The sequence below is a fragment of the Callorhinus ursinus genome, unplaced genomic scaffold (genome assembly GCF_003265705.2).
Source record: "Callorhinus ursinus isolate GAN/ISIS: 27379988/994484 unplaced genomic scaffold, GSC_fseal_2.0 scaffold20, whole genome shotgun sequence".
Classification (NCBI taxonomy): domain Eukaryota; kingdom Metazoa; phylum Chordata; class Mammalia; order Carnivora; family Otariidae; genus Callorhinus; species Callorhinus ursinus.
This window is the reverse complement of record NW_027397082.1, coordinates 20,055,193-20,082,020: the sequence shown is the minus strand read 5'-3', so window position 1 is coordinate 20,082,020 and position 26,828 is coordinate 20,055,193. Positions and strand designations below refer to the sequence as shown.

The window sequence follows — 26,828 nt, the reverse complement described above, 5'->3', positions numbered from 1 at the left end:
TAGTCTGCTATTGCCTTGCTTTCTGCCTTTTTCCTCTAGAAATTATTTCTCATGGGAGTTTGGTGAAGATAAACAAAGTCCCTGAAGCTGGTCACCCCTCAAGTAAGGGACAGAATTAGAATTTCTGAATCTGCAAGGTGGGAAGCAGTCAACTGTAGTAGTTAAAAACCAGAGCTCCCAGCTCCCTCGGTAAGCTACTCCATCTCTACAAATCTTATCTGCCTCATCTATCAAGCAGCCGTGTGAATTATCCCAGTGTGTGTAGGGTGGCTGGGAAGATTATATGTGCAAGCAAATGGTGCCAAGTCCTTATTACCAATAAGTTAATGATTGTTAGCTCTTCTGGTACTATTGCAACCTAGTCCTTCGGGTGTCTGGGTGGCTCAGTTGGTTAAGCAACTGCCCTCGGCTCAGGTCATGATCCCAGGGCCTTGGGATAGAGCCCCACATTGGGCTCCCTGCTCAGTGGGGAGACTGCTTCTCCCTCTGCGTCTCCCCCTGGCTTGTGCTCTCTCTCTTCCTCACTCTCTCTCTCTCAAATAAATAAAATCTCTAACAAAACCTAGTCCTTAAACCACAAAGATATAAGATGCAGTTTTTTCATGAATCTTAGCCTGGAAGTCTTTAGTCCTTACTAGAGGCCAGTTATGGAGGTCATTATATGCAGGGACTTCCCATCTGCAGGACTGCTATGGATGCTTTAGCACAACAGGAGGTATAAATGTCCATGAGGTTTGAGCTGCTCTATCTGGTCACAGGGTAATTCGAGACAGAGCAGTCGAATTGTGGTGACAGGGTAAGAAATGAGGTAATGAGAAAGCAAATCAGTCTTTGTCAAGATGGTAACATCTCCCTTAAAAACATGGGGAGGCCATTATGTGGACTGGTGGATGTCAAGAAACACGTATCTATTATTTCCCCGTCAATTACCTCTGAGTTCCTGGAGTTCCATATTCAAACTTTCAATGTTGCTCTCATAGAACTCAAGATCCTCAAGGGTCTCTTCCCTTAATGATTCGTCTTGCTTCTCCTCCAGCGCTAAGTTTAGCTCTTCTTGAGCCCCGCTACCCACATCCAAGTCCTCTTCCATTTCCTGAACCCTCACCAATACTAAGGGACACTGGGAAGTCTGGTCCACAGTCTGGTCCACACTCTCGGGGTCCTCCTTCTCCGGCGTCTCACAGCTCGGACGGGTACAGGTTAGGAGCCTGGGGGATACTGGAGTCCCTCGATGCTGTGCCGAGGGAGGCAGGGGAGCGGGGCGAGAGGGTCGCATCGCCAAGGGCGGTTCAGGTTTCAGGTTCTGGTCAAGAAGCACATGGGGAGAAGCGGACGCTGGAGTACAGGGACGCGGGGGCGGGGGCCTTAGGGCTTTCCTCCTCTCGGGCAGCTCCTGCTGGCTGGTTAGCTTTGAGGAACCTCGGACAATGTCCTTCTCCGAGTTAAAGTCCATGATTGAAAAGTGGCGCAAAATTTTATCTGGTTCTAGGCCAGGCCCTGACAAGCTCTTTTCAAACTCTATCAGCTGTTGTGTCAACTTCGAATCCAGGTCAGTGTTGCCTTCTCCGTGTAAAAGTGCCATGGCTTTGGCTGCAAACACCTTGTCTTGCAGACCAAGCTTCATGTCTGATCTCTCTGGTGCAGAACAAAAGCTGGAGGCATTTTCTTTGGGCGCGTGGTGCTTTTTAGCACATCTTGCCATGCCCTGGAGAGGAGAGCTCAACCGGCTGGGTGTGACTACCTGAGGGCCCAAAAGACAGGAGCCAATGTGAGGAGGTGGCACTGGCTTCTGAAGGGTTTTTGGTGGGGAGGACATTCCTCTGGGAGGTAGGCTGGAGTCGTCTTTAGTCCTTGCCTCGAAGGGAAGAGGGTCAGCATACTGCCCTGAGCTTTGGTGGCCCCCTCCTGCTGTAGAGTAGTACTGGTGTTTCTGCAATCTGGGAGGAAAAGGTACCTGAGGTTGGGAGGAAACCCCATTGACTATCTCTGAAGGATCCTCTGCAGAAGAGTCTTTGGCAAGAGAGTGTTTGTGCCCCAGGCCTGGGCTTCTTGGGGCGCCCCCTGAGGTGTCTTCATCCTGATGAGAGTTTTTGTTTACTTCATACTCAGAAGTCAGATGCTCTGGGGGAGAAGCAGATTTCTCAGAAATAACACAGTTGGACTTCTCCACTTTATACTCAGGAGATTCGGGTCTTCTTCCCTCCACCACCAAGGAGTTCTCTGAACAACCCAAAGAAGGGGCAGGGATCTCGGTAGGGCTGCTTTCCTGTGGAGGATCCATGGTCTCCTCTGCTCTTGTTTTAGAAAACAGCTTTATAAATCGGTAAGGAAAGATGCCTGTCCTGCCCTTCAGTGATCCTTCTAGCCACCCGTCTTCCAGCGTTCCCAGAATTCGGATTTTATCACCGACCTCAAAATCCAGCTCATTCGGCTCCAGGGCCTGGAACCTGTAGAGGGCAATTCCGTAAGTCCCCGGCCGCTCCTCATCGTCTTCCAGGCCCCTCTCGTCCTCTCCTGTAGGGGTCTCTTCTTCACCATTAATAACGCAGTCATCGTGATTTCCAGAACTTACCAACTCATCCACAGTCCTCAGGGGCCCCAAAAGCTCTACAAAACCTTCTGGAAAAATGCCTCTTCGACCCTCTAGTTCCCCTTCAAACCAGCCTGGTTCAGGAATTCCAATAATGGTAATCACGTCCCCTTCTCTGAAGTCCAGCTCCTCGTCCAGCTGGGCCGAAAGCCCCATCAGCGCCCGCGCTTGTCCCATTGAGTACTCAGGAATCTGGAGCAAGGTGCTCTGTGGGCACCAGCACCGGCTCTGTGAGGAGAGGCAGAGCTCCCGAACACATGATGACGGGAAGAAGCCCCGGGCACCCCAGCAGCTTCGGCCCTGCAGCCAGGGGGTCGTGGGGGCACCATCGAGAATCACCAGGTCACCTAAAAAAAGACAAGCAAAGATAACGACCTGAGTCATCACTGCAAAAGAACACTGCCATAACTAATAGTGCAACTCATCATTTTAAACATCTATCAGATTCAGGGAAATGTACCTCTGGAGTTTTAAGGGCATAATACTTTTGACAATTTAGTGAATTTCGACAATTTAGTGACAACACAGTGCACAGTCCTGTAAAGCAGTGCTTTTCAACGTGTGGTGCATGGAATCCTGGGGGAGCTCCAAGATCCTTTCAGAGAGTCTGTAAAGTCCAAACTATATTTTCTTCAGAGACTTTATATATTTCAGTTAAAACAAAATATCATGGTCGATTGAATATAAATACAAATATGAGCATTTAGCTTTCTTCTATTAAAGCAAATATTTTTTTAAAGATCTTGTTTATTTATTTGAGATGGAGAGAGAGCAAGAGCAGGGGGCGGAGGGAGAAGACACGGGGCTCGATCCCAGGACCCGGGGATCATGACCTTGACCTGAGCTGAAGGCAGACAACTGACCAACTGAACCACCCAGGTGCCCCTATTAAGGCAAATATTAAAGAGATTTGCAAAAATGTAAACCAATGATGCTCTTCCTACTAAATTTTTTTGTTTAGAAAATTATTTTTCATTAAAAATATGCTATTTACATGGGTGCATGGATGGCTCAGTTGGTTGGGCGACTGCCTTCGGCTCAGGTCATGATCCTGGAGTCCCGGGATCGAGTCCCACGTTGGGCTCCCTGCTCAGCGGGGAGTCTGCTTCTCCCTCTGATCCTCCCCCCTCTCATGCTCTCGCTCTCTCTCATTCTCTCTCTCAAATAAAGCCTTTAAAAAAACTATGCTATTTATGTTAATATATAATAGGTTTTAAAAAATGAATTGATAAATATTTTTTAAAATTTCTGTTTTAACAGCAGATATTGCAAATATCAATAGACTCACATAAGCAAGAGCTCTTTGGGGTTTCAATAACTTTTAAGAGTATAAAGGGCTCCTGGGACCAAAAAGTTTTAAAAATGCTACTATAAACAATGCTCTTACAGTCTGTGTCATTGGATTAGTTTATAAATGATAAAGAATATATACATGTCCATTATAATCCTTTGAACAGATGCATCAGATCTCTCACACTAACTTTTATCCAACATCAAATACAGAACAATGAAAGAAGTCTTCAGGAATGGTTTCTTTTTTTAAAGATGTATTTATTTATTTGAGAGAGAGAGAGAGAGCATGCATGAGCGAGAGGGGCAGAGGGAGAGGGAGAGAATCTCAAGCAGACTCCACAGTGAGCTAGGAGCCTGGCTCAGGGCTCGATCCCACAACCCTGAGATCAGGAGGACGCTCAACCAACTGTGCCACACAGGCAACCCCTCAGGAATGGTTCCTTTGTTGGAGGTACAGGGTGTGGGCAACAAGCTCTTCATTTATTTCCTCCAGAGGCCTTTTTGAACTATCCCTACCCTGACAATACATTATATTGAAATCTTAAGTGTGTTCTAGCAATCAGTACTTTTGTCAGGGTTTTTTGTTTTTTGAGATCTTATTTATTTATTTGAGAGAGAGAGAGAGAGCGCATGCGTACCCGCACAAGTTGGGGGGGGAAGGGGCGAGGAAGAAACAGATTCCCCACTGAGCAGAGGGCCCCACTTGGGGCTGGATCCCAGGACCCCGGCATCATGACCTGAGCGGAAGACAGATGCTTAACCGACTGAGCCACACAGGCACCCCCAGTACTTTTGTTTTTGAAAATAGTTCCAGTATTGATGTTTCAGGTTAACTTGACAAAATAGAAGCTGAACAGTTAGCATTATGTCTTACTGTTGAAGAAGGTGAGGTAAAGAAAGGATAGGGCACAGTGATTCCGGAAGAAAATCAAGTTAAAATTCAGTCTTAGAGGATTCGCCCCGACTTAAAGAATTACTCTATAGTTCTGTACTAAATTGTTTTATAACAAACTCTTAATTATCTGACGATGAACTGTTTATTTTGTGGATTACCAGTTTCAACCTTTTTTAAACTTCTTACTTGACACCTAGTCAACTTTATTTCATCAGCAGAGGTAATCAAGGAACGCAACCAGCCTAAGTAAAATAAGACCAGGACAGCAAAGCACCTAACTAAGTCACGTAAGTCATTTTATAGTCAAGCATATTTTGAAACTGGATTATCTTTTAGGGTATCAGCTTGCATGCTCTTGATTAACAAATTAACAAATAGATTAACAAATTGAGTCTGTCCTATCTTCCCATCAAGTGAATTACATATTCCTTAATGGCAGGTACCACTTCTCTTTTGTAGTTCATGAATCGGATACAATGCCTTTTGCATAGCAAGCATTCAATGTCCATTTGATAATGACAATGATTCCCCAACTCTAACTCCCAAATAAATTAATTATATCTTCCCTCCAAAACTGGCTTCAAGCTGTTAGCTTCCCTTTTCCCTCTAATATCCTCTTATAAGCCTTTTTTAAAAAAATATTTTATTTATTTCAGTGCAAACGAGTGAGAGAATGAGACAGTGAGAGCGAGCAAGTGAGCCTGAGCAGGGGGTAAGGGGAGAGGGAGAAGCAGACTCCCACTGAGTGGGGAGCCCAACACGGGGCTCATCCCAGGACTCCAGAGATCATGACCTTGAGCCAAAGCCTGACACTTAACCAACTGAGCCACCCAAGCATCCCTCCTTCTAATATCTTCTTGCAGAAATTATTTCCCCTCATTACTCGTTCTTGCTACCACCCTCGTCCAACAATCATCATCTCACTCTCCTAAACCTTGCCCCAGACTTTGTCTCTTCCAGTCTCTTCCCAATGATTCATGCCAAACTAATGTGATAAATGTACCAATTTTACCACATCCCTCCCCTGCTCAAACTTTTCTCTTGAGGCATGAAGGCGTCTTCCTACTCCCATAGGATTCTTCTCTAAAAATCCTATTCTTATTAACTGAAGTATATTTTTTAAAAAAAAGTTTGCTCTGGACACTCTCTAAAGAGGTTTAATTACTCAACTACCAAAAGACTATTTTTATGTTTTTACCTCAGTGCAACCTGGACATCTACTGCCAGTCATACCCCTTCCCCCACCGCTACCCCAGCCAGCCAATATTATCTCCCCTATGAGACCCTATTTCACACAAGGGCACTTTCATTAGCTCCCATACAAGTCTGTCTATCTGAAACCCTAGCACACTTTTCTGAAGGACCTTAGAAACCCACATTCACCTTGGCCATCTGTAGCCTACTAACGAAATGATCATTTCATCACTCATTTTGACACTTGTATTTTCATAGACTACACAGCACCTAATGTATAAGCTTTTGTGCTTGGCGGTAGGCACCCTATTCATTTTCACTGATTTGATAAGTTTTACTTAGAAATTCTTGAGAAACAGGGTCGTGGCCCTCTATTTCTATATTTCTTTCATTTATGACTCAATAGCCATTGGTTGGAACTTGGGGTCCTGAGAATGTTACAAGTGATTTTTTTTCCCACTAATTCTAAGGCTCCTCCATCAGAACCCCAGAGGGAACTCACGGGAGACAAGGTTATTGTCCAGGCACAATACGCCTTTTGGGGAAGAAGAAGAACAAAAGCTGGCCACAACTCCTACTCCACTGGCTTGGGAATGAACGGGATTCCCTAACGCTGCAGAATGACAATGTTTTCCTTGCTTTGCCAGATCTCCAGGAAACCCTTATCACAGGGCTTGCTTTTCCTATTTTCACCTGGGTGACTGTTTTGATTAGCTTTATTACCTGGCAGACTGTCACTCTGTTGGCTACTTCTATGTAAAAAAGGTAAACTTTTTAAAAATCACAGTTTAGATCCTGAAAAGCACTTTAGAGATAATTTTGCTCAACACCTTTATTTTGTCGCTGGTACTGAGTTTTTTGCACAAGTCTCTCGTTTTCATCAGAGTCGTGCCGCTGTTCCCCTGGTATCCCAGGTGATTCCTGAGGAACGGAGGCTACCTAGTGGTCATTTCCAGACTTAGGAAACAACATGAGCAACTGCTGAAAGAGAGTGCCCAGATTTCGCAAACGGGAAAATAGGAAGTGTGGTGATCCTTAGGGTCAAGCTGAGGCTTCCACTCATGCACAGTTAATCCCACCTGCCCGGCTGCCTGCTTCTTCTGCTTGGATTTTTTTCTTTGAGCAAGAAATGCATTCAGGTATAAGATGGTAAGAACAAATGCAAGTCTTCTTAGAATGTGAATAGAAGTAGTCTGACTCTGCAGTATTAGGTGCCCCCCTGCATCGCAATGCCCAGGAAGACTATGTGCTTTATGTAGACTGACCACACATGTTACTTAGATTTCCATGAGCCATGTCAGAACCTTAGCCTCATAGGTCACACACATGGCATCACAGACTTATGGCATGGGTGCTATATCATTCATCAGGTTATTTGTAAATAAATTTCTCCAAAAAGTTAAAAATAGAACTACCCAATGATCCAGTAATTGCACTATTGGAGTATTTATCCCCAAAATACAAAAACATTAATTCAAAGGGATGCATGCTTATTGCAGCATTATTTACAATAGCCAAATTATGGAAGCAACCCATGTGTCCATTGATAGATGAATGGATAAAGATCTAATACACACACACACACACACACACACACACACACACACACACAATGGAATATTATTCAGATTCAGCTATAAAAAAGAATGAAATCTTGCCATCTGCAACAACATGGATGGAGCTACAGAGTACAATGCTAAGTGAAATAACGCAGTCAGAGAAAAACACATACCATATGATCTCACTCATATGTGGAATTTAAGAAATAAAACAAACGAGGGGCTCATTTGGTTGAGCATCTGCCTTCAGCTCAGGTCATGATCTCAGGGTCCTACGATTGAGCCCCGAGCTGGTCTCCCTGCTTCTCCCTCTCCTTCTGTCATTCCCCCCTACTCGTGCTCACTCTCTCTCTCAGATAAATAAATAAATGGATAAATAAAATCTTTAAAAACAAAAAGAAATAAATGAGCAAAATTTAAGAGAGAAACAAACCAAGAAAAGACTCTTAACTCTAGAGAACAAACTGATGGTTCCCAGAGGGGCGGTGGGTTGGGGGGATGGGTGAAATAGGTGATGGGGATGAAGAGCACACTTATGAGGAGCACTGAGTAATGTAGAGCCTTGCTGAATCACTATATTATATTCCTGAAACTAATATAACACTGTATGTTAACTATCAAATATTAATGCTTTCAGAGAAAAGTTGTACAGTAATAAATGAAAGACAAAGATTTTGTTTCTAAAAAGAAACTATACCGGCATTAAAATTAAAAACTTAATTTAAAAAATAACAATAAATTTATCAATTCATTTTTTTATTGGTCTTTTTGAGGGTGGGAGGTGGCCCAGAAACATAAAGTTATAGGCATTCTGTGTTACGTGAGGCAATTATTAGTGGTATTTCATCACTCCCCCTAATTTTCTTCTCTCCTCTTTCTCTGTATTTTCCTTGTCATACTCTCATTTTTGTTTTTTGTTCCCCCCCCTTTTTTTTTCTCCCTCTGTTTATTTTTAAGACACTCAGGGGCCCTGGCCACCTGCATTGATCCTTCTAAGAGAAAATCTTGTTTTTCTTTTTTAGAATGTTTTTCTATTTGAGTTGACACACAATGTTACATTAATTTCAAGAGTCCGACAGAGTGATTCAACTTCTGTACATGTTATGCTATGGTCACGACAGGCATAGCTACCTTCTGTCGCCATACATGGCGATTACAGTACCACTGACCACATTCCTCATGCTGCGGCTTTTATCCCTGTGGCTTCCTCATTCCATAGCTGGAAGCCTGTACCTCCCACTCCCTTCATGTATGTTGCCCATCCTTCCACCCCCCCACCCTTCTGGCAATCACCACTTTGTTCTATTTATAGGCCTGATTCTGTTTTTGTTGTTGTTTATTCATTTGCTTTTTTGGATTCCACATATGAGTGAACTCATCTGGTATTTATCTTTCACAGTCTGACTTATTTTACTTGGCATAATACTCTCTAGGTCTATCCATGTTGTCACAAAAGGTACAATCCCATTCTTTCTGATAGCTCCGTAAGATTCCATTGTATATATTTACCACATGTTCCTTATCCATTTCTCTATCAATAGACACTTAGGTTGCTTCCATATCTTGGCTATTGTAAATAATGCTGTAATAAACATAAAGGCGCACATATCTTTTCAAATTAGTGTTTTCAGGGTTTTTTTTTTAAGATTTTATTTATTTTAGAGAGAGCGAGGGGGAAGGAGAGAGGGAGAGAGAGCAGGGGAGAGAGAATATTCCAACCAGACTCCACAAGGAGTGCAGAACCCAACTTGGGGCTCAATCCCATGACCCCGAGATCATGAAATGAGCTGAAACCAAGAGCCTGACATTCAATCTATTGAGCCACTCAGGTACTCCGGTGTTTTCATTTCCTTTAGGTAAATTATTGGAATTACTGGGTCATATGGTATCTTCCTTCCTTCCTTCCGCTCTTTCTCTCTTTTTTTCTCTCTTATTTATTTTGAGAGAGAGCGCATGTGAGTGGGGTGGTGAGCAGAGGGAGAAGGAGAGAGAGAACCTTAAGCAGGCTCCAGGCCCAGTGTGGAACCCAGCCCGATCTCACAACCCTGAGATCAAGACCTAAGCCATAACCAAGAGTCAGAGACTTAACCGAGTGAGCGACCCAGAAGCCCCTATTTTTAATTTTTTGAGGAACTTTCATACTATTTTCCACAGTAGCTGTACCAATTTACGTTCCCACCAACAGTGTACAAGAGTTCCTTTTTTTCTATATCCTCGCCAAGATTTGTTATTTCTTGCCTTTTTTTTTTGTTTGTTTGCTTGTTTTTAGCCATTCTGACAGGTATAAGGTGATATCTCATTGTGGTTTTGATCTGCATTTCCCTGATTAATGATGTTGAGCATCTTTCCGTGTGTCTGTTGAAACTCCATCAAAATAAAAAGCTTTTGTACAGCGAATGAAACCATCAACAAAATAAAAAGGTAAGTTACTGAATGGAAGAAGATATTTGCAAATGATAGTTCCAATAAGGGGTTAATATCCAAAATATATAAAGAACTTCTATAACCCAACACCAAAAAAACAAACAATCTGATTAAAACCCGGGCAGAGGGTCTGAATAGACGTTTTCCCAAAAAAGACATACAAAAACAGCCTTGTCTCTGAGTTTAAATATAACTTAAAAGACAGGGAACGGTCCAAAACAATTGGACAGCTTTGTGGAAAGGAGAGTGACACCTGCTGGAAGGACTCCTGGTGATTCCAATTCCAAAAAGAATCTCCCTGGAAGAATGTCCGCACACACAAACCTTCCCGTGAAGATCAAGAAACCAGGCCCAATAAATTCTACCACTTTGCTGGGTGTCCTCACAACATCACACTGATCATAAACATCAGTTTGCGGAATACTACTGGTTTTTGTGCTTCTGCAGAAATGTGTGGACTTAAGTATATTTGGTGCAATGGTTTATAGTCCGTCTTTAGAAGTTCATATGTCTATCAGTGAAGTGAGAAATACTTGGGATGTCACTGCGACACGGCTACGACTACCCAAGTTAAACCACTTCCTTTTAAACTTTAAACCAAAAGATGAGTAAGGTAACGTTACCTAACGGTAGGGAGCCAGATGGGGCTGTTTTATATTTGTCTACTAATCTCCATACCAACAACTCCTCCTTGACTCTTATACATTTATAGTAATGTTGCTAGCAAAGTCATATCAGTTTTTAAGGGAAAAAAAGATAAATTTAATCTGAAATGTGGCTACAATATGGGGCAGTGGAAAGAGAATGCTGGACTTACAATCAATCAGGTGACATGACTTTACTTTCTGAGGCCAAAAGTTCTCATCTGCAGGTAACATTCCTTGAATCTCATTTTCATTATTTCTTAAATGCAGTTAATAGTATCTACTTTGCTACCTCCCAAAACTGTGGTAAGGCTCAGATGAGAATGTATCTGTGAGAAAATACTGTGGAAATTATAAAATGCTATGCAAATTATAAAATGCTATGCAAATATAAGGCATTATTATTGTCAGTACAATCTTGCTATTACACTCCAGAGGTTAGCCACTTCTAAAAATTAAAAAAAAAAAGGCCTAGTTGTCAAAATGGAACAACTCCACTAATTCTATTTTATTTTTTTTAGGGAGAGAGAAAGAGCGAGCAAGTGGGGAGGGGCAGAGGGAGCGAGAGAGAGACAGAAGCAAACTCCCCACTGAGCATGGAGCCTGACGTGGGACTCCATCTCACAACCCTGAGATCATGATGGGAGCCGAAATCAAGGGTCAGATGCTTAACTAAGCCACCCAGGCGCCCCAACTATTCTTACTTTAAACAGTCTACTCTTGGGGCACTGGGTGGCTCAGTCGGTTAAGCGTCTGCCTTCGGCTCAGGTCATGATCTCAGGGTCCTGGGATCGAGTCCTGCACTGGGCTCCCTGCTCAGCGGGGAGCCTGCTCCTCCCTCTGCCTGCCACTCCCCCTGCTCATGCTCATTCTCTATCAAATAAATAAATAATAAATAAATAATCTTTTAAAAAATTAAACAGTCTACTCTTGAATGGCCAACTTACCTCGATGGAGGGGAAGACTGTTCAATTCTTGGGATGTAAATTCACAGACACAGACAAACAGCCTCTCTCCTGCTTTTAGACTGGGAATGGTCACAGTTTCCACAAAACTGCTGGGGAACTGCCCTGAAATGAAAGCAAACATTTCTAATACTGGAATCTCATTTTCTGTCTGCGTCCCAGGACAAAATCGCTTTTTTTTTTTTTTTCCTGAGCCCATTTACAGACACTGAATTGAAAACTAAGTACTCATAACTGGAGAATCTACTATAGAAAAAGTACAGTGCACAAAATTTAACACATGCAGAGCATAGAGAATGCAATTCTATCTAATTAGCGTTAATTGGGGGCCACTCTACACAGGGCGCAGCGCAGAGGGAAAAACAGGTAAAGTCTTGGCTCTCAAAGATCTTAAAATCTAATTCAGGCATCAGCAATAATTCCATTTGGAAATCTAGTGACACAATGGAGGTGCACAAATTGCTGTGGAAGTTAGAGAAGGCAGAAAGTCTTTCAGGAAGAACATGAAAAATTTTATGAGAAAGCTTGCATTTGAGTCCGAAGATGGGGAGGGTTTTAATAGATAGTAGTAGACAGACAGACGGCCTGTCGGTCGGAAAGCACCAGAAAGTGGATCCCACCTTCTAGATATCTCTTGTATCCTCCACCTATCTCCAGACCCACCACCTTGGTCCAAGCCAGCAGCATGTCTCACCTGGGTTATGGCAACAACCTCCCAGTAGGTCTCCCTGCCCCTGGCTCTGCCCTTTCCTATCATTTTCTAATCCGCAGTAGCGAGCTTTCTCAACTACACACCGGATGTATAAAGCACCTGTACCGTTACCCCGTTCCGTAACTCCTTACCATGGCATCCTCTGTCCCCCACGATCCAGCTCCTTCTACTCTGCCCAGCACATTCCCTCAACCTTTCACACCGCATGCCACGCTCAACTCTTCTCAGACCCTCCATGTTCTTTGTCAGCCCAGGACCTTTGGACAAGCAATTCTCTCTGTCTATCCTCTTCGCCTAACTCTTATTCATCATTTTTGTCTTAGCTGAGCCATCATTTCTACTGGGAAATAATCTATTATTGCCCAAATGTAGGGTAAGTGTCAACAGAGTCTGTTCAAAGGACTATATAACAAACTCCAGCTCAGACTTACATAAATATATGTAAGTCAAGGACTGGATTTAACACAGGTGCACAGTGTAGGGGAAAAACTTCCACCCTTCCCTAGGCTAATGAATGAAAGAAACGGGTGCTAACATAGACTTTAAAGACTAGAAGAAAGGAAACCGCCGAGGGCAGTTGCAGCTTTAATAGATTTCGACCGACCACGGATCTGGGAAGGAGTGAACAGGATGCATCATGCTCTCTTGAAAAGAGCTGAAGAAAGGGTAGAAAATGTTTGAGGAAGACAGCCAGAGAAAACATGGGGGAGAGTGACTTAAGTTCCATAAATCAGAAATAAAGGCTGGTAGTGAAAAGTAAAGGCAAACAACAGGGTTCTGAATAAAGAAGTAACATGTGTTTTCAGAAGGAAAGCAATGGCGCTAAGCACAAAGGATAAAGACCCAGGGAGGGGAGGTAAATATGTGAACAGACAACTGGGCTGGGGACAGCTGGTATCAAACCATCTTAACCTTTGGAAGGAACCCATAAGGAGAGATGGAACGATAACAAACATTCTCTCCTCACTGGTAGAAACCACAGTAAAGACATAACAAAAAAACACAAAGGATTCTGAAGTTTACGGACTTGGGCTTCCCATTTAACCTTTATTTTTAATATGGAAAGAAGGGAGGGCTTGTGGTCTATTTTGTATCCGAGGAATTAGGAGCCTCTCACCTGTAACATCCTCTTTCCTTCCTAGAAGCCAAAATTCATCCACCACTGCCAACACTTCAATGACATCTCCCACGAAGAGCGGTAGTTCTTCGGATACACTAGGGCAGAAGTCAAAGATGGCTCGGACCACTGAGCCAGCCTCCATGTCTTACAACCTGGAAAGACAGGTCAAAAGAAAGTGGAAAGCATAACTATTTAACCTATTGGAATATAGGTCAATATCTTGAGAATGATAAAGCTTAAGATAGACACTTAGAATCACGTCAAAGCTAAGCAAGTAAGAAGTTTGTACTTTATACTTTAAAGAAATTAAGGTACTATCTCACAAAAACAATAATTTCCTCATACACTTTTCATTTGATTCTCAAGGCAATTCTGGAATTGGGGGGAAAAAAGTGACCTTTACCTATGAGTGACAGAAAAGGTACAAAGTTGGGAAATGCAGACTTCTCAATATGCCTGAAGAGGGCAATAAGGAAAAATTAACATTTTTCAAGTACAGGCAATATGGTACTTTTAAGATGTGGTATTTCAAAAGCAGGGATTTTAAATATGGCATTTCATTTATTTCCCCAGAACTATCTTAAAGATTAGGATACGTATGCTCAGAAAACTTAATTTGTCTAAGATCACAGAGTTCATAACAGCAGGACCAGGATTCAGGCCCAGGGCAGCCTGGCTCCTACCTACTAAAAAAAAAAAAAAGAAGGAATGTGGGATCACACCTCAAAGGCAGAGATTTAAAATGTACTGAAAAGTAAAAATCCATGAAAAGAACAAGAAAGGGTGTTATAAAAATGACACCTCCAGACAAGATCTAGTACATACACTACACCAGACCAAGAATGTGTTTTCAGCTCAAAGACACCCATGGCCCAGGCTCGCATAGTATCCTCACACTGCTATGGAGTCTGTGCTATGCTAAGTTGATGTGTCTCTTACCTTGACATGTGTGCCTGGGGAGCCTAAGTACGTGTTTAAGCCACAGAAAGGGAGGAACTAGGGGCGCCTGGGTGGCTCAGTCGTTAAGCGTCTGCCTTCGGCTCAGGTCATGATCCCAGAGTCTTGGGATCGAGCCCCGCATCGGGCTCCCTGCTCAGCAGGAAGCCTGCTTCTCCCTCTCCCACTCCCCCTGCTTGTGTTCCCTCTCTCGCTATGTCTCTGTCAAATAAATAAATAAATAACATCTTTAAAAAAAAAATGGAAAAAAGGGGGGGAGGAACCAGCAGGCATGTGCTCACCTGTAAACAATCAGCCCTGATTAGCAGCCTCTCTCCCTAGGTCTTTCTCGCGGAGAAGCTGACACTCTCCATAGTGTCCAGGCCTCAAGTCTATTCTCCTTTATTTACCTCTAGTATCTATCTGGTGTTGTTAGCGATGAGGATTCTAACTTTCATCTCACATATAACTATGCTGATAATCAAAAAGCGCTAAAAAAACAAAACCATGGTTATAGCTCCATTGAGTTTATTATCTAAGAAAACAGTGATGTGGACAAACGTGTTAGGCATATGATGAATAACTGAGTATATGAACGTGGGGTACCTTTAAGATTTTAATGAATCATGCAACCCAATTCAACACTGCGTATGTAATGTGTACTATTGAGTAAAAGGAGCTTATCTTTGTGTTACTGGAACTTTTTTCTATAATGAGATGACTTGGGTGCACAGTGGAAAAGAGAAGTGGCCAGTAACATTCCCCACGTCCTCTGCCCTTTCCTACCATGTATTTTAAGTATAAAAGTCTAATTATAATCACATGCTTAGGAGGCAGCTTAATGTGAATGCAAAGTAACCAGGTGTCTGGAGTCAGAGACCAAGGTTCAAACGCCAGCTGAACTGTTTATTAGTTATTTCACCTTGGACATACTCTTTAAACTCTCTGGGTTAGCTTCCTGTTCAGAAAAATGGGGATAATTATACATTCATATGCATCATCAAGAGGATGACGATAATGATCAAAATAATTACAACAATGCCTAGTATTTCCTGAGCACTTACTATGTGCCACGCACTGTTCTATGTACTTCCTCCATTGAGTCCTCACAACAATCCTATCGTGTATTATTGGTTTCCACTTTGCAGATGCGGACACGGGTTCAGAGAGGTGATGTAATCTGTGCAAGGTCACACAGTAAGTCAGAGATGGAATGGAGATGGAAACCCAGATCTGTCCCCAAAGAGACAAGATGCTGCTGGTGTGAAAGCCCCTAGGATGGGGCTGGGACAGGAGGTGCTCAATCAATGCTAGCAGTTATTAAACGTTATTTCCATAGTCAGCTACAAGCTCAAATCTGTCTCACTGAAAGATCATCACCAGAGAAAGTGCTATTTCAAGTACAGAAACACCAGAGAATTGACCATTTCAACATGTCAAAACCTGGTTTAGCTTTGATCACGTTTAAAAATAGACACTTTATACCTCTCTGCCTTCTGCAATGGGAAGACACTGAATCTAATTTAGTCTTTGACTGATGGATGCAAGTTCATTATTAAGACCACACATTACTATACCGTGCAGTGATGCATAACACCAGGACTGTATAACTTTTGGGTCTTTCTGCTATCAGCTATCTCCCCAGTCAGCTTTTCTACCCTCTTTCTAGATGGCTGTTTATTCTCTGCTGGGGAGAGAAGACCACACAGACGCCGCCCAAGTTATTAGAAGTTCCCAGATACGTAAAAAGTAAACAAGCTCCGAAGGAAATGCTAACAAACTCTTCTCTGGTGGTAAACTACATGTGTTAGAGTTTTTCAACAGTTATTTTTCATGTGCTCTGAGGCCCCTTTCTTATTTTCTGGCTGTCCTCCAAATGGCTGACGTTGCCAGATGTCAGATTTCCATGTAAGGGTGGTGTCATAAATATTTTTTTTAAACAAGCATATTTTGCAAACCTCTTGGCCATCCATATATTATTAACACAACTCAAGGCTGGGCCATGGTGGATATTATTTTCCTCCTTCTAGTATATTTTCTCAAATTCCATCGCACTCTCAGACTAAATATATTACCTCATTATCTGAAATGTTAAAGAAAGAATTAGCATAAGATCTCTAGGATGTGAGAGAGAGAGACCCTATTACACTGAGGAGTGAACTCTGTGATGTGAAAGAGTTAAAGCTTCTCCCTGAGAACCTTTCTGACGCACCAGAACATGACTCAGAAGCAGAGGAGGGTCTGGCTCAATGAATACTTTTACTGACTGACCTCCTACCCTGTGGGAAGGAGTGCGTAATCGCGGAGGAACACCCTGCAAGGGTGCTGGAGTCGGAGTCTGGCTCAAGTGCAGGATTCGCGTGTGTGCGTGTGTGTGTGTGTGTGTGTGTGTGTCCGTGTGTGTGTGTCCGTCCAGAACGGAGATCTTCATGTCCTCTGTTTTATGTGGCATATCATGAATTTCATCTCCGTCTTCTCTGCCCTGGATACCCTGTGAAAAGCAACTGTTATTGTTCCTGTCTGGGCCATTTTAGAGGCCTGGACAGATATTTTGAAACTTAATCATAAATAGATTATATAAGCTGTTCCACCAACTCCAGATGGAAGGCAAAAGAACTGCAGAGGAAATCAGAGAAAGCAGAGGAAAGGGCTGCCCATAGAGCAGGATGTCAGGGACCTCAGGGAAGTCCGCTGTGAAAACACCATCTTCTCTCACTGGTGAATGCCCACATTTCCGTTCTGCATTTGAGAGAGAAAGGTCCTTAATTCTTCAAACTCTTTTAGAACATAGAACCCTACGAGGGAAGAGATTTTTGTCTGTTTTGCTCACTGGTCTAGAGCAGTGCTCAACACATAACATGCTTTTAAAGTTTTAGTGAGCAAATCATTTACCAAACTTTAGAAAAATATACGAAACTGTTCGTATCAAAATCTCTACTTCCACGTATCTAAAACGAAATTAACCATCTCTTCTCCACAAACAATTTGACCTTCCAGCTTGTGTAATAGTGTCCTATAAGTCTTCCAGATCAAATACTCCTGTGGGCTTCTTCATTCTCTACAGCCGACGGTACACTAATAGCAACAGCTACCATCTGAGAATCTACTATGTGCCAGACACTGGGCTAGAAGCTTGAATCACGGCTGCACTGCAAGGTGGATAGCAAGGCTCTAGAGCCAGGGTGCCCGGGTTCAAATCCCAGTGCTACCCCTGGGCGGTATATCTAAACTCTCTCTAGCGACTACACAGCTTAGCCAGAACCAGAATTCAGGTCTGTTTGACTCCAGTGCCCATGTGTTTTGTTTTGTTTTGTTTTGTTTTCCTACAAGCATCGCTTCTCTTAAATCTCACTGGGTTCTTCCTTAGAAATCTTCTAGACTTCCATTTTCTTCTCTTTGGTTCTCCATTTTCTTATAAAAATTTTCCAACAGTGAAGTTGAAAGAATTTCACATCCACCACCTAGATTCTACCATTCACATCTTACCACAGTTACTTTATCACACCTCATCTCTCTTTATCCATTTATCAATCCATGTTACTTCTTGACACATTGCAAATATTTTTTTTTATTTTGATGCATTCATTTCAAAATAAACCACAGACTTTCCCCTCCAGCACTCTGGGCACATAGATCTTAACAAGGGTCATTATCCGTTTACATTTTGTTGTTGTTAAGTCATTTTCCTCTTTTCTCGGCCAAAGATACAATTCATTTCTCCCCACAAATCTGTCAATGAACCTGGTTAATCTTTTAAACTGTTGATTTTTACATATTGTTCAGTTGCTTAAAAATTCACAAGGTCTTCCTGTTTTCTATAATTCATTCACGTACTTAACAAATATTTATCAAGCCTAATGGACTCAGTCAAATTCCCATGCAGACTTACCCCACTATTCTTCAAATATTTATTCTCTAATCCTGTCAGTGGCTGACAGGAGCATTCAACTCTCCTCTATTGTCCTAAACAGCTCAACTCCTATTCCAAAGTACCTACCCTACCCAGGGAAAAATAAAAACCTGCAGATAACTTGACCATTAATCTCAGAAGGAGATATGCAGGCTTATCTTTCAGTTAGATAGAGAAAAAAAGAGAGACAGAGAGATTCTTAACTCTACAGTGACATTTTTTAGTGACTCAAGGATATTTTAACACTTTCTATCAACTAATATCTGTGACAGCTACCTCCTAATCCAGTTTTACGCCCGTGATGTACCAAAGAACATTCAAGATATAGTTCCTGCCCCCAAGAAGCTTAGCTTAGTCCCCACCATTTTCCCCAAACATGTTCTCCCTCAAATAAAATCTTTTTTAAAAAAAATGAAATCTTGCTATTTGCCACGACATGTATAGAGCTAGACAGTATTATGCTAAGTGAAATAAATCAGAGAAAGACAAATACCATATGATTTAACTCATGTGGAATTTAAGAAACAAAACAAATGAACGTAATGGGGGAAAAAAGGCAAACCAAGAAACGGACTCTTCACTATAGAGAACAAACTGACGGTTACTGGAGGGGAGGTTGGGCAGCGGCGGGGGCGGGGGGGTAGGTTTGAGTGAAACAGGTGATGGGGATTAAGGAGGGCACTTATGATGAGCACTGGGTGTTGTATGCAAGTGACAAATCACTCAAGTCTACTAATGGAATATCATTCAGCCTTAAAAAGGAAGGACTGACACATGCTAGAACATGATGAACCTTGAAGACATTATGCTAAGTGACAAGAAGACAAATACTGTGTGATTTCACCTACGTGGTGTATCAAGAACAGTCAAACACAAAGAAACAAAGTCGAACGGTGGTTCCCAGGGACTGGGGTGAGGGGGAAACGGGTCTAGAGTGTCGTCAGTCTGGGGAGATGAAAAACTGGTGGTGATGGCCGCACAGCAACGCGAATGTGCTGCGCGCCGCAGATCTGCGCACTTACACGTGGTTAAAATGGTATCTCTTATGTTACATATATTTCCCACAGTAAACAAGGGGTTTTTAAAATGTATGTCATTAAATAAAGTCTTTAAAAAAAATAAAATGTCATACAAGCAAGAGGACATGAAGGCAGGCCTGGGGAACTTCGGTCATGTTTAATAAGCAACATATCTACAAGTCTGTACATACTTCCTGAAAAATCTCCTGAGATCACAAACTATCAACTTTTACCCTGACACTGATATTACACAGCTTAAAAAGTCATTTCCAAAGCAGTCTTTTTGAGAAACGAGCTGAGCCTGGTAGAGATGGAGGACACTGAACAATAAATCATGTGCTGGATGTCTTGCATTTCCCTCCTAGGCCTGCCCTCCACCTTCCTCTGCCCTGCCCTCTGCAACTGTGCTCCTCAGAGCTGACCCACAAGAACTGCATCAAGGCGCCTCCTTGCCTCTGGCTTCCAGTTGGGTTTAGCCAACAGGTGACACAGCAGAAGAGCTGAAGGTAGAAGGATGGTAAGGTGGGGCTATTTATTCCCCTGGCTACTTCCCTGCTGGGCTATCAGTTGGCTCCCAGTTCCCTGCCCCTACAGGCCTGGGGTGGCTCTCCTGCCTGCCTGGGATTGTTATATACCCCAAACTTGTCCATTCCATTCTAAGTAGGACCTCCTCAAATGACCCAACTTGAGCGTACCTTCCATATTCTGCTAGGCCCCTGATGGATACATGCCCAAAGGTATTTTCGGGAGTTCTGAGGACTGTGCATGAAAAAAAATGGGGAACAAGAATACGGAAAACTATAAAATTAGTTTTCTAAATCCACCACTGTAAATCCAGGTGAGAGATAAGAGCTGAGATGTAATTTTGAAGGCTTCAAAAAATATTGATAAAGATACTGATGTCTGGAATACTCCACTAAAAAAATAGCCCCACTCTTGATGGATTTGGTGCATGGGACCCAAACTCTAAATTCTTGTTTTGAAACTCTGAGCCATCTATTTTACTACTAGGAAAGTAGGACGCATTCTTTGAGAGTTTTGAAAATTTATTCTTTGAAAAAGCACTGGTGACACTTTCAATATTCTTCCTAATATTTCCCAATTCATAGAAGTCTAAATTCTGGGATTCCAGAACAAAATTTCTGAAGGGGTTTCCTTAACAAAGGACTGCTGTTTCTCCTTTCTTGTTTGCTCCTGCAGAGGGGGAGCCCTGGCGTACACAAGTACATCTCTGCCTACCTGACAAGAGCTGGGGAGGAGGGTCTTCATTGTCAGGACTCTCCAGCATAGGTTTCTTCAAAGGAATATGCTTTCATGAGCATGTGGAAATTTCTTTAGGTCTTGCATTACCTGAAACATTACCTTTTGGGAATGGGAATCCATTTTAAAAATTTCAAGTCCTGGCAATGAGAAATAATATTTAACTTCAAAAAGCAATTGTGCAGTTCTCTTATTCTTGACAATACAGGGCTAAAAAAGAATAGTCTCTTTGCTTTGTGTGAAGGGATCAGAGGTGTCAGAAAATGAAGTTTAAATCTGTTTCAGGAAGGAAATGAGAGAAGCTAGGAAAACAGCATTTCCTCCTTCTGGTTTATGCCACTGGAGTTCATCTTGGATAGAAGGTCAAGAGTCACTGCCAGGTGATTACTCAGAGACCCAGCAATGGATGAGGAGAAAAAGTAGAATCCATCTTGATCATGGAGTCCCCAATGAGGCTGAGTAGTACAGTCTGGGTCAACCTGTCCTCCTGCAACAGAACCTTCTGCTTACTGCTCTTCTGATGACAACAGAAAAAAATGAAAAGCCTGCTCTGACTTAGGGTGATCAGAGTAATGAGGGTAGAAAAGGAATCAGCTATCATAAACTGCCTTACAATTTATATTATATTTTGCTTGTTTCAAATTGGTCCCAAGTTGGAAGGCCGCAACCTCGGCAGACGGACAGGATATAGATCAGACTTCCCGCCAATCGCAGAAAGGCCCTTCGTTCCACCACTTCAGGACTTAAACCAAATTCTTCTCATCTAAAAGTCGTAGCTACTTTTTAAAAAATGTGCTTGTCTATCTCTACATCAATTTTGTCTTTTTGACAAAATTGTACTGGTAGACGAAGGTCCCAAGGTTAGTATTTCAGGACCTACCAAGTTTGAAGATATTTCCGTTAAAGAAATATTTTCAGATGGGTCAACCTAAGAGTTTCTGAAGTATCCTCTCAGGTGCCCATTTCTTAAACGGCACGTGAATCTCAATTATGGGTGGAAATTTACGAATTACTGACTCATAAGTAAATACACTGGACATGTCTGAGCTAAGCAGCTGAGCAATATATTAAAATTCACAGCTCTGCTATGCTGTGTATATAATAAATGCCAGATAACAGATCTGATAGCATTTGCAGAAGTGCAGATGAAGATGAAACTAAAATGAAACTTTCGGGTGACACTGCAGATAACAAGGAGCACCACGAATGTATGAGAACAGGCAGTTTTTAGGACAGTTTCCAGGGAACGCCAAGAAAATGTATTAACCCAGTGTTCCAAACTGTGAGGATAAACGTTACAAAGATCTGCAAGGTAGGCATCTTGTTTCTCTTCCTTATCTGTTTCAAGTACAAGCTAGTTTTTTGCTAAGGAAAAAGATTTAAAAAGACAGGAGTTTCTCAGCCTACTTTATAAAATATTCTTGGTATTTCAGAAGGAAGGATAAGAAAAGGAATTCTAAAAACAAAAGATTCTGAGGAAGAAGAAATAGGGAGGAAAGAAGCTGTCCAACTGGTATTAAAAGTAGCTGAGACCATTTTCAAGATGGGTGACTTAGCTCATTTCAAAGAGCACCACCATCCAAGCACCATGGAAAACAGGGACAACAGCTTTATATGAACAAATAACAAAAACGAATACTTGCCATTTATAGAAACTACAACCACTAAATTTGAAAGGAAAATGTATACATGGAATCTTCTGGTAGTGTCTATTTAAAACAACTATTTTGTTGAAGATTTTATACCTATGTTCCCAAAGGATTAGTCTGTAATCTTCTTTTCCTTAAATGTCCTTGTTAGATTTGTGTATATGGGATAGGCTAGCCACATGAAGAATGGGGAAGTGTTCCTTTCTCTATTTTCTGAAAAAGTCTATGTGAGACTGGTATTGTTTCAACCTTAAATATTTGATAGAATTCATCAGTAAAATAACCTGGGCCTACAAACTTCAAGGAAGGGTTTTTAATTAAATATCCAATACTTTTAGCAGATACAGGGCTATTCAAATTTTCCATTTCTTCTTGTTTCAGTTTTAGTAAGTTGCGTTTTTCAAGAAATGTGTCCATTTAATCCAAGCCATCAAATTTGTTGGCATATAGTTGTTCATAATATTCCTTTATTAATATTTTAATATCTGTATGATCTGTAATGATATTGGAAATTTTTGTTTTCTCTCCTTTTTTCTTAGTCTTGCTAGGAGGTTATTAATTTTGTGGATCTTTTCAAAGAATCAGCTTTTGGCACTGTTAAATGTCTATTGTTTGTTTTCTGTTTCACTGATTTCTTCTTCTATTAATCTTTGTTATTTCCCTGCTTCAACCTTGGGTTTAATTTATTCATCTTTTTCTCATTCCTGTGAAGACTTAGACAATAGATTTTAAATCCTTCTTCTTTTTCAAAATAAGCATCTAAAGCTATGAATTTCCCTCTACACAGTGCTTTAGCTGCATCCCACAGATTCTGATACGATGCTTTCACTTTCATTCAACCAAAAAGCCTAATTTCCCATATGATTTCTTCTTTTAACTATGGGTTACTTAGAAGTGTATTGTTTACTTTCCAAATGCACCATATATCCAGTGATCTTTCTGTTATTAATTTCCAGTTTAATTCTGTTGTGGTCAGGGAATGTACTTTGTATTATTTTTTAAATTCAGTTGAGATATTTTATGGCCCAGCATATGGTTCTATCTTCGTGAGTGCTCTATGCACACTTCTGCTGTTGTTGAGAATAGTGCTCTATAAGTGTCAGTTAGGTTAAGGTGATTGATGGTGGCATTTAGATCATGAAGATCCTTATTGATTTTTATCTACTTGCTCTGTCAATACTGAGAGAGGGGTATTAAACTCCTCTTAATGAAATTTGTTTGTTCTTCTCTTTACTTCTGTTGGTTTTGCTTCGTGTATTTTGAAGCTCTGTTATTAGCACATTTAGAATTTTTCAATCATTTTGATGAATTGACTCTTTTATCATAACAATATGTCCCTCTTTATCTTGTTAACACTTCTTATCTTGAGCTCTACTTTCTCTGATATCAATATAGTCACGCCAGCTTTTTCCTTACAGTTTACATGGTTTACCTTTTTCTACTTTTTTTAACTTTCAACATATCTATGCCTTTATATTTAAAGTACATCTCTTTTTTCCTTCACCTTTATGAAGATATCATTGACATATGACGTTGTGTAAGTTTAAGGTACACAGTGTGATTTGATATATGTATATATTGCAAAATGATGACAATAAGATTAGTTAAGATGTCCATCACCTCACGATATTAGAATTTTTTTGCAGTGAGACCACTTAAAATCTACTCTTTTAGCAATTTTCAAGTATATAATACAGTGTTAACTACAGTCATCATGCTGTGTATTAGATCCCCAGAACTTACTCATTTTATAACTGGAAGTTTGTACTCTATGACCAACAACCTCCCATTTCTCCCACTCCTCAGCCCCTGACAACCATCATTCTACTCTCTGTTTCTATGAGTTTGGCTTTTTTTAGATTCCACATATAAGTGAGTTCACACAGTATCTGTCTTTCTCTGACTTATTTCTAAAATACCTCTCTTTTAAACAGTTAAGTCTGATCACTTATACTTTTAAGTTAAAATACTTAGACGATTTACATTTAATGTTATTGATATGGCATTTGCTTTCTACTTGTCCCATTTGTTTGTTCCTTCCTGCCTGCCTTATTTCAAGGTAGTCAAATATTTTTTAGTAATCCATTTCATTTCCTCTATTGGCTTCTTAGCTATACCCCTGGATTTCTCAATGGTTGTTCTAGGAATTACAATATGCATCTAATTAGAATTAACATTATACCACTTCACATACAATGTATGAACTATACAACAGTATAATGCCATTTACCACACCATGCTGTCCTTTGTGTTATTTTTGTCATATATACTTCCTCTACATATTTGTGGTAGTCTTAAAATATCTGTACAAATTTTTAGATACTGCTCCCTTCAAAGAGAAGAGCCTGATCCCTCTCCTCTTGATTGTGGGCTTTACTAGTGACTCATTTCTAAACTACAGAATGTGGTGGTATTGTGTGATTTCCAAGACTAGGTTGTAAGGACACTCAGGCAGCTTTATGGAAGCCCACATGGTGAAAATGAGGCCTCCTGTCAACAGCCTCGTAAGATCTTAGAAGGAGATCCTAGAGCCCAGTCAAGACTGCAGATGAATACAGCCCCAGAGAATATCCTGATGGCAACTCGTGATAGACTGAGCCAGAACTACTCAGTTAAGCCACTCTTGAATTCCCAACCAACAGAAACTGTAAGATAATATTTATTGTTTTAAGCCATTAACTTTGGAGATAATCTATTATACAGCAGTAAATAATTGATGCAATATAAGCCCCATAATGCCATTTTTGTTGTAAACAGTCAGTTGTTTTTTTAAATAAATTAAGAAAGAAAAGTCTTTCACATTTGCCTATATAATTACCATTTCTAGTGCTCTTTATTCCTTTCTACAGATCTGAGTTTCCTTCTGGTATCATTTCCCTTCAGCCTAAAAAACATCCTTTAGCATTTCTTAGAGTATTAAGTCTGTTGGCAGTAAATGCTCCCAGCTTTCATTTATCTGAAAATATTTTTAAGATTTGAGAGAGAGACGTGTGTGCAAATGCATGAGTGGGGGGAGGGGCAGAGGGAGAGGGAGGGGGGAAGGAGACATCCCAAGCAGACGTCAAGCTGAGTGCAGAGCCTGACATGGGACTCAGTCTCATGACCCTGAAATCATGACCTGAGCCAAAACCAAGAGTTGGCGGCCCAACCGACTGTGCCATTCAGGCGCCCCTATCTGAAAATATTATTTCGCTCTCATTTTCACTCTCATATCTTCCTCTATGTATCTTTTTTCCTCTGGCTACTCAACAATTTTTCTCTTTAAGTTTGGTTTTCAGAAGGTGAGACAATGTGCTCAGGTGTAGTTTTCTTCCTATTTTCTGTTTCAGGTTCAGAGTTTTTTGGATTGTGGGTTGATATTTGTTGCAAAATTTGGGGAAATTGTGGTCATTATTTCTTCAAATATAATTTCTTCCTTGTCCTCCCTCCCATCTTTATGGGACTCCAATTAGACATATGTTCAACTACTTGATATTGTCTCACAGTCATTATAGCTTTGTCATCCCGTGTCCCCAACCTTTTTGCTCTTGGCTTTTAGGTTGGATAACTTCTACTTATCTGCCTTCTAACTCATTGGCCTCTCTTTTCTGCATGTCTCTCATGGTCTCATAAATCCATCCAGTTAACCTTTATTTTAGCTATTCTACTTTTCAGTCCTAGAATTTCCATTTGGCTCTTTTTAGTAGTTCCATTTCTCTGCCAATGTTCCCCATCTATTCATTAATTATGTCCATCTCTTCTTTTAAATATCTGAACACATTTACATCAGCTGCTTTAAATTCTTTGTGTGCTAAATCCACCATCTGGGCCATCATCTATCTTTTTCTCTATAGTATGGGTCACGTTTTTACTTGTCATATTTTTACTTCTTTATATTTCAGTAATTTTTATTGTATGCTAAATATTGTGGATGAAATGCTGTACAAAGCCTAGATTATGTTGTTTTCCTTTAATGGGTATTGAATTTTTATTTGATAAGCAGTTAAATGACTGGAAGATCCTTTTGATCCTGTTAGGTTTGGTCTTATGCCACATTGGGTGGGTCTCTTTTGGTTTTTGTCCCTAGTCTTAAGGTACGGCCTTTACTCTAGGGTGTTGTTCTCACTCCTAAAGTGGTCCTATCTGGGGCCCCAAATGAATGCCTTAAGTGCTCATCAAGGTCTCTCACTCTGGCTGGACTAGAACTCCAACATTTCTGGGCACTGAGACCCCCTCAGGTGAGGTGGGCTGAGCACCCTGAGCCCGCCTCAGTCTCTGTTCACCTCTCAGCCCCACAGCAGCCACTCTGTGTCAGGTCTCACAGAGTCTTGCCCTGTGCATGCCCAGCCTGGCCCTTGGCCAAGCAACTGAGGGAAATCCTTGAGCAGATTCCTGTCCCCTATACCCATATGCTGCTCCCTCTCCTCCTGTACCCTCTCCTACAAATCAGCCTTCTTGGTAGCACCAAACTCTGATCTCTTCCTCCTCTGTTCAGTGAGACCATTGCTCCACTTCCCTGGGCTGTACTTGGGAAAATGTCCCCAGGCAAAAAGCCAGGGTGAATATGAGGTTCATCTGGTGTTTCCTTTCTCTCAAGGATCACAGACCTGTGCTGCCTATTGTTTAATGCCTGAAAACAGCTGCCTCATGTTTTCCCCAGGTTTATAGTTGTTTACAGT

The 26,828-nt window shown here is 41.4% G+C and overlaps 1 protein-coding gene across 5 annotated transcripts in view; it reads right to left on the bottom strand.

Annotated features, from left to right (window-relative positions):
• DNMBP (dynamin binding protein) overlaps positions 1-26,828 on the bottom strand; it is a 92,723-nt gene that overhangs the window by 49,247 nt on the left and 16,648 nt on the right. For 4 of the 5 annotated variants that reach the window (XR_012381688.1, XM_025880714.2, XM_073904318.1 and 1 more), the window contains exons 2-4: positions 13,394-13,548; positions 11,547-11,669; positions 931-2,937 (exon numbers count right to left, since the gene is read on the bottom strand). Coding sequence is in view for 4 of the 5 variants with exons in the window: in XM_025880714.2 (XP_025736499.1) it covers positions 931-2,937; positions 11,547-11,669; positions 13,394-13,538 (2,275 nt within the window). In the remaining variant the exon portion in view is untranslated. Of the gene's footprint in view, positions 1-930; positions 2,938-11,546; positions 11,670-13,393; positions 13,549-20,500; positions 20,662-26,828 lie in introns of all 5 variants that reach the window. The other variant, XM_073904319.1, reaches the window with a different exon arrangement.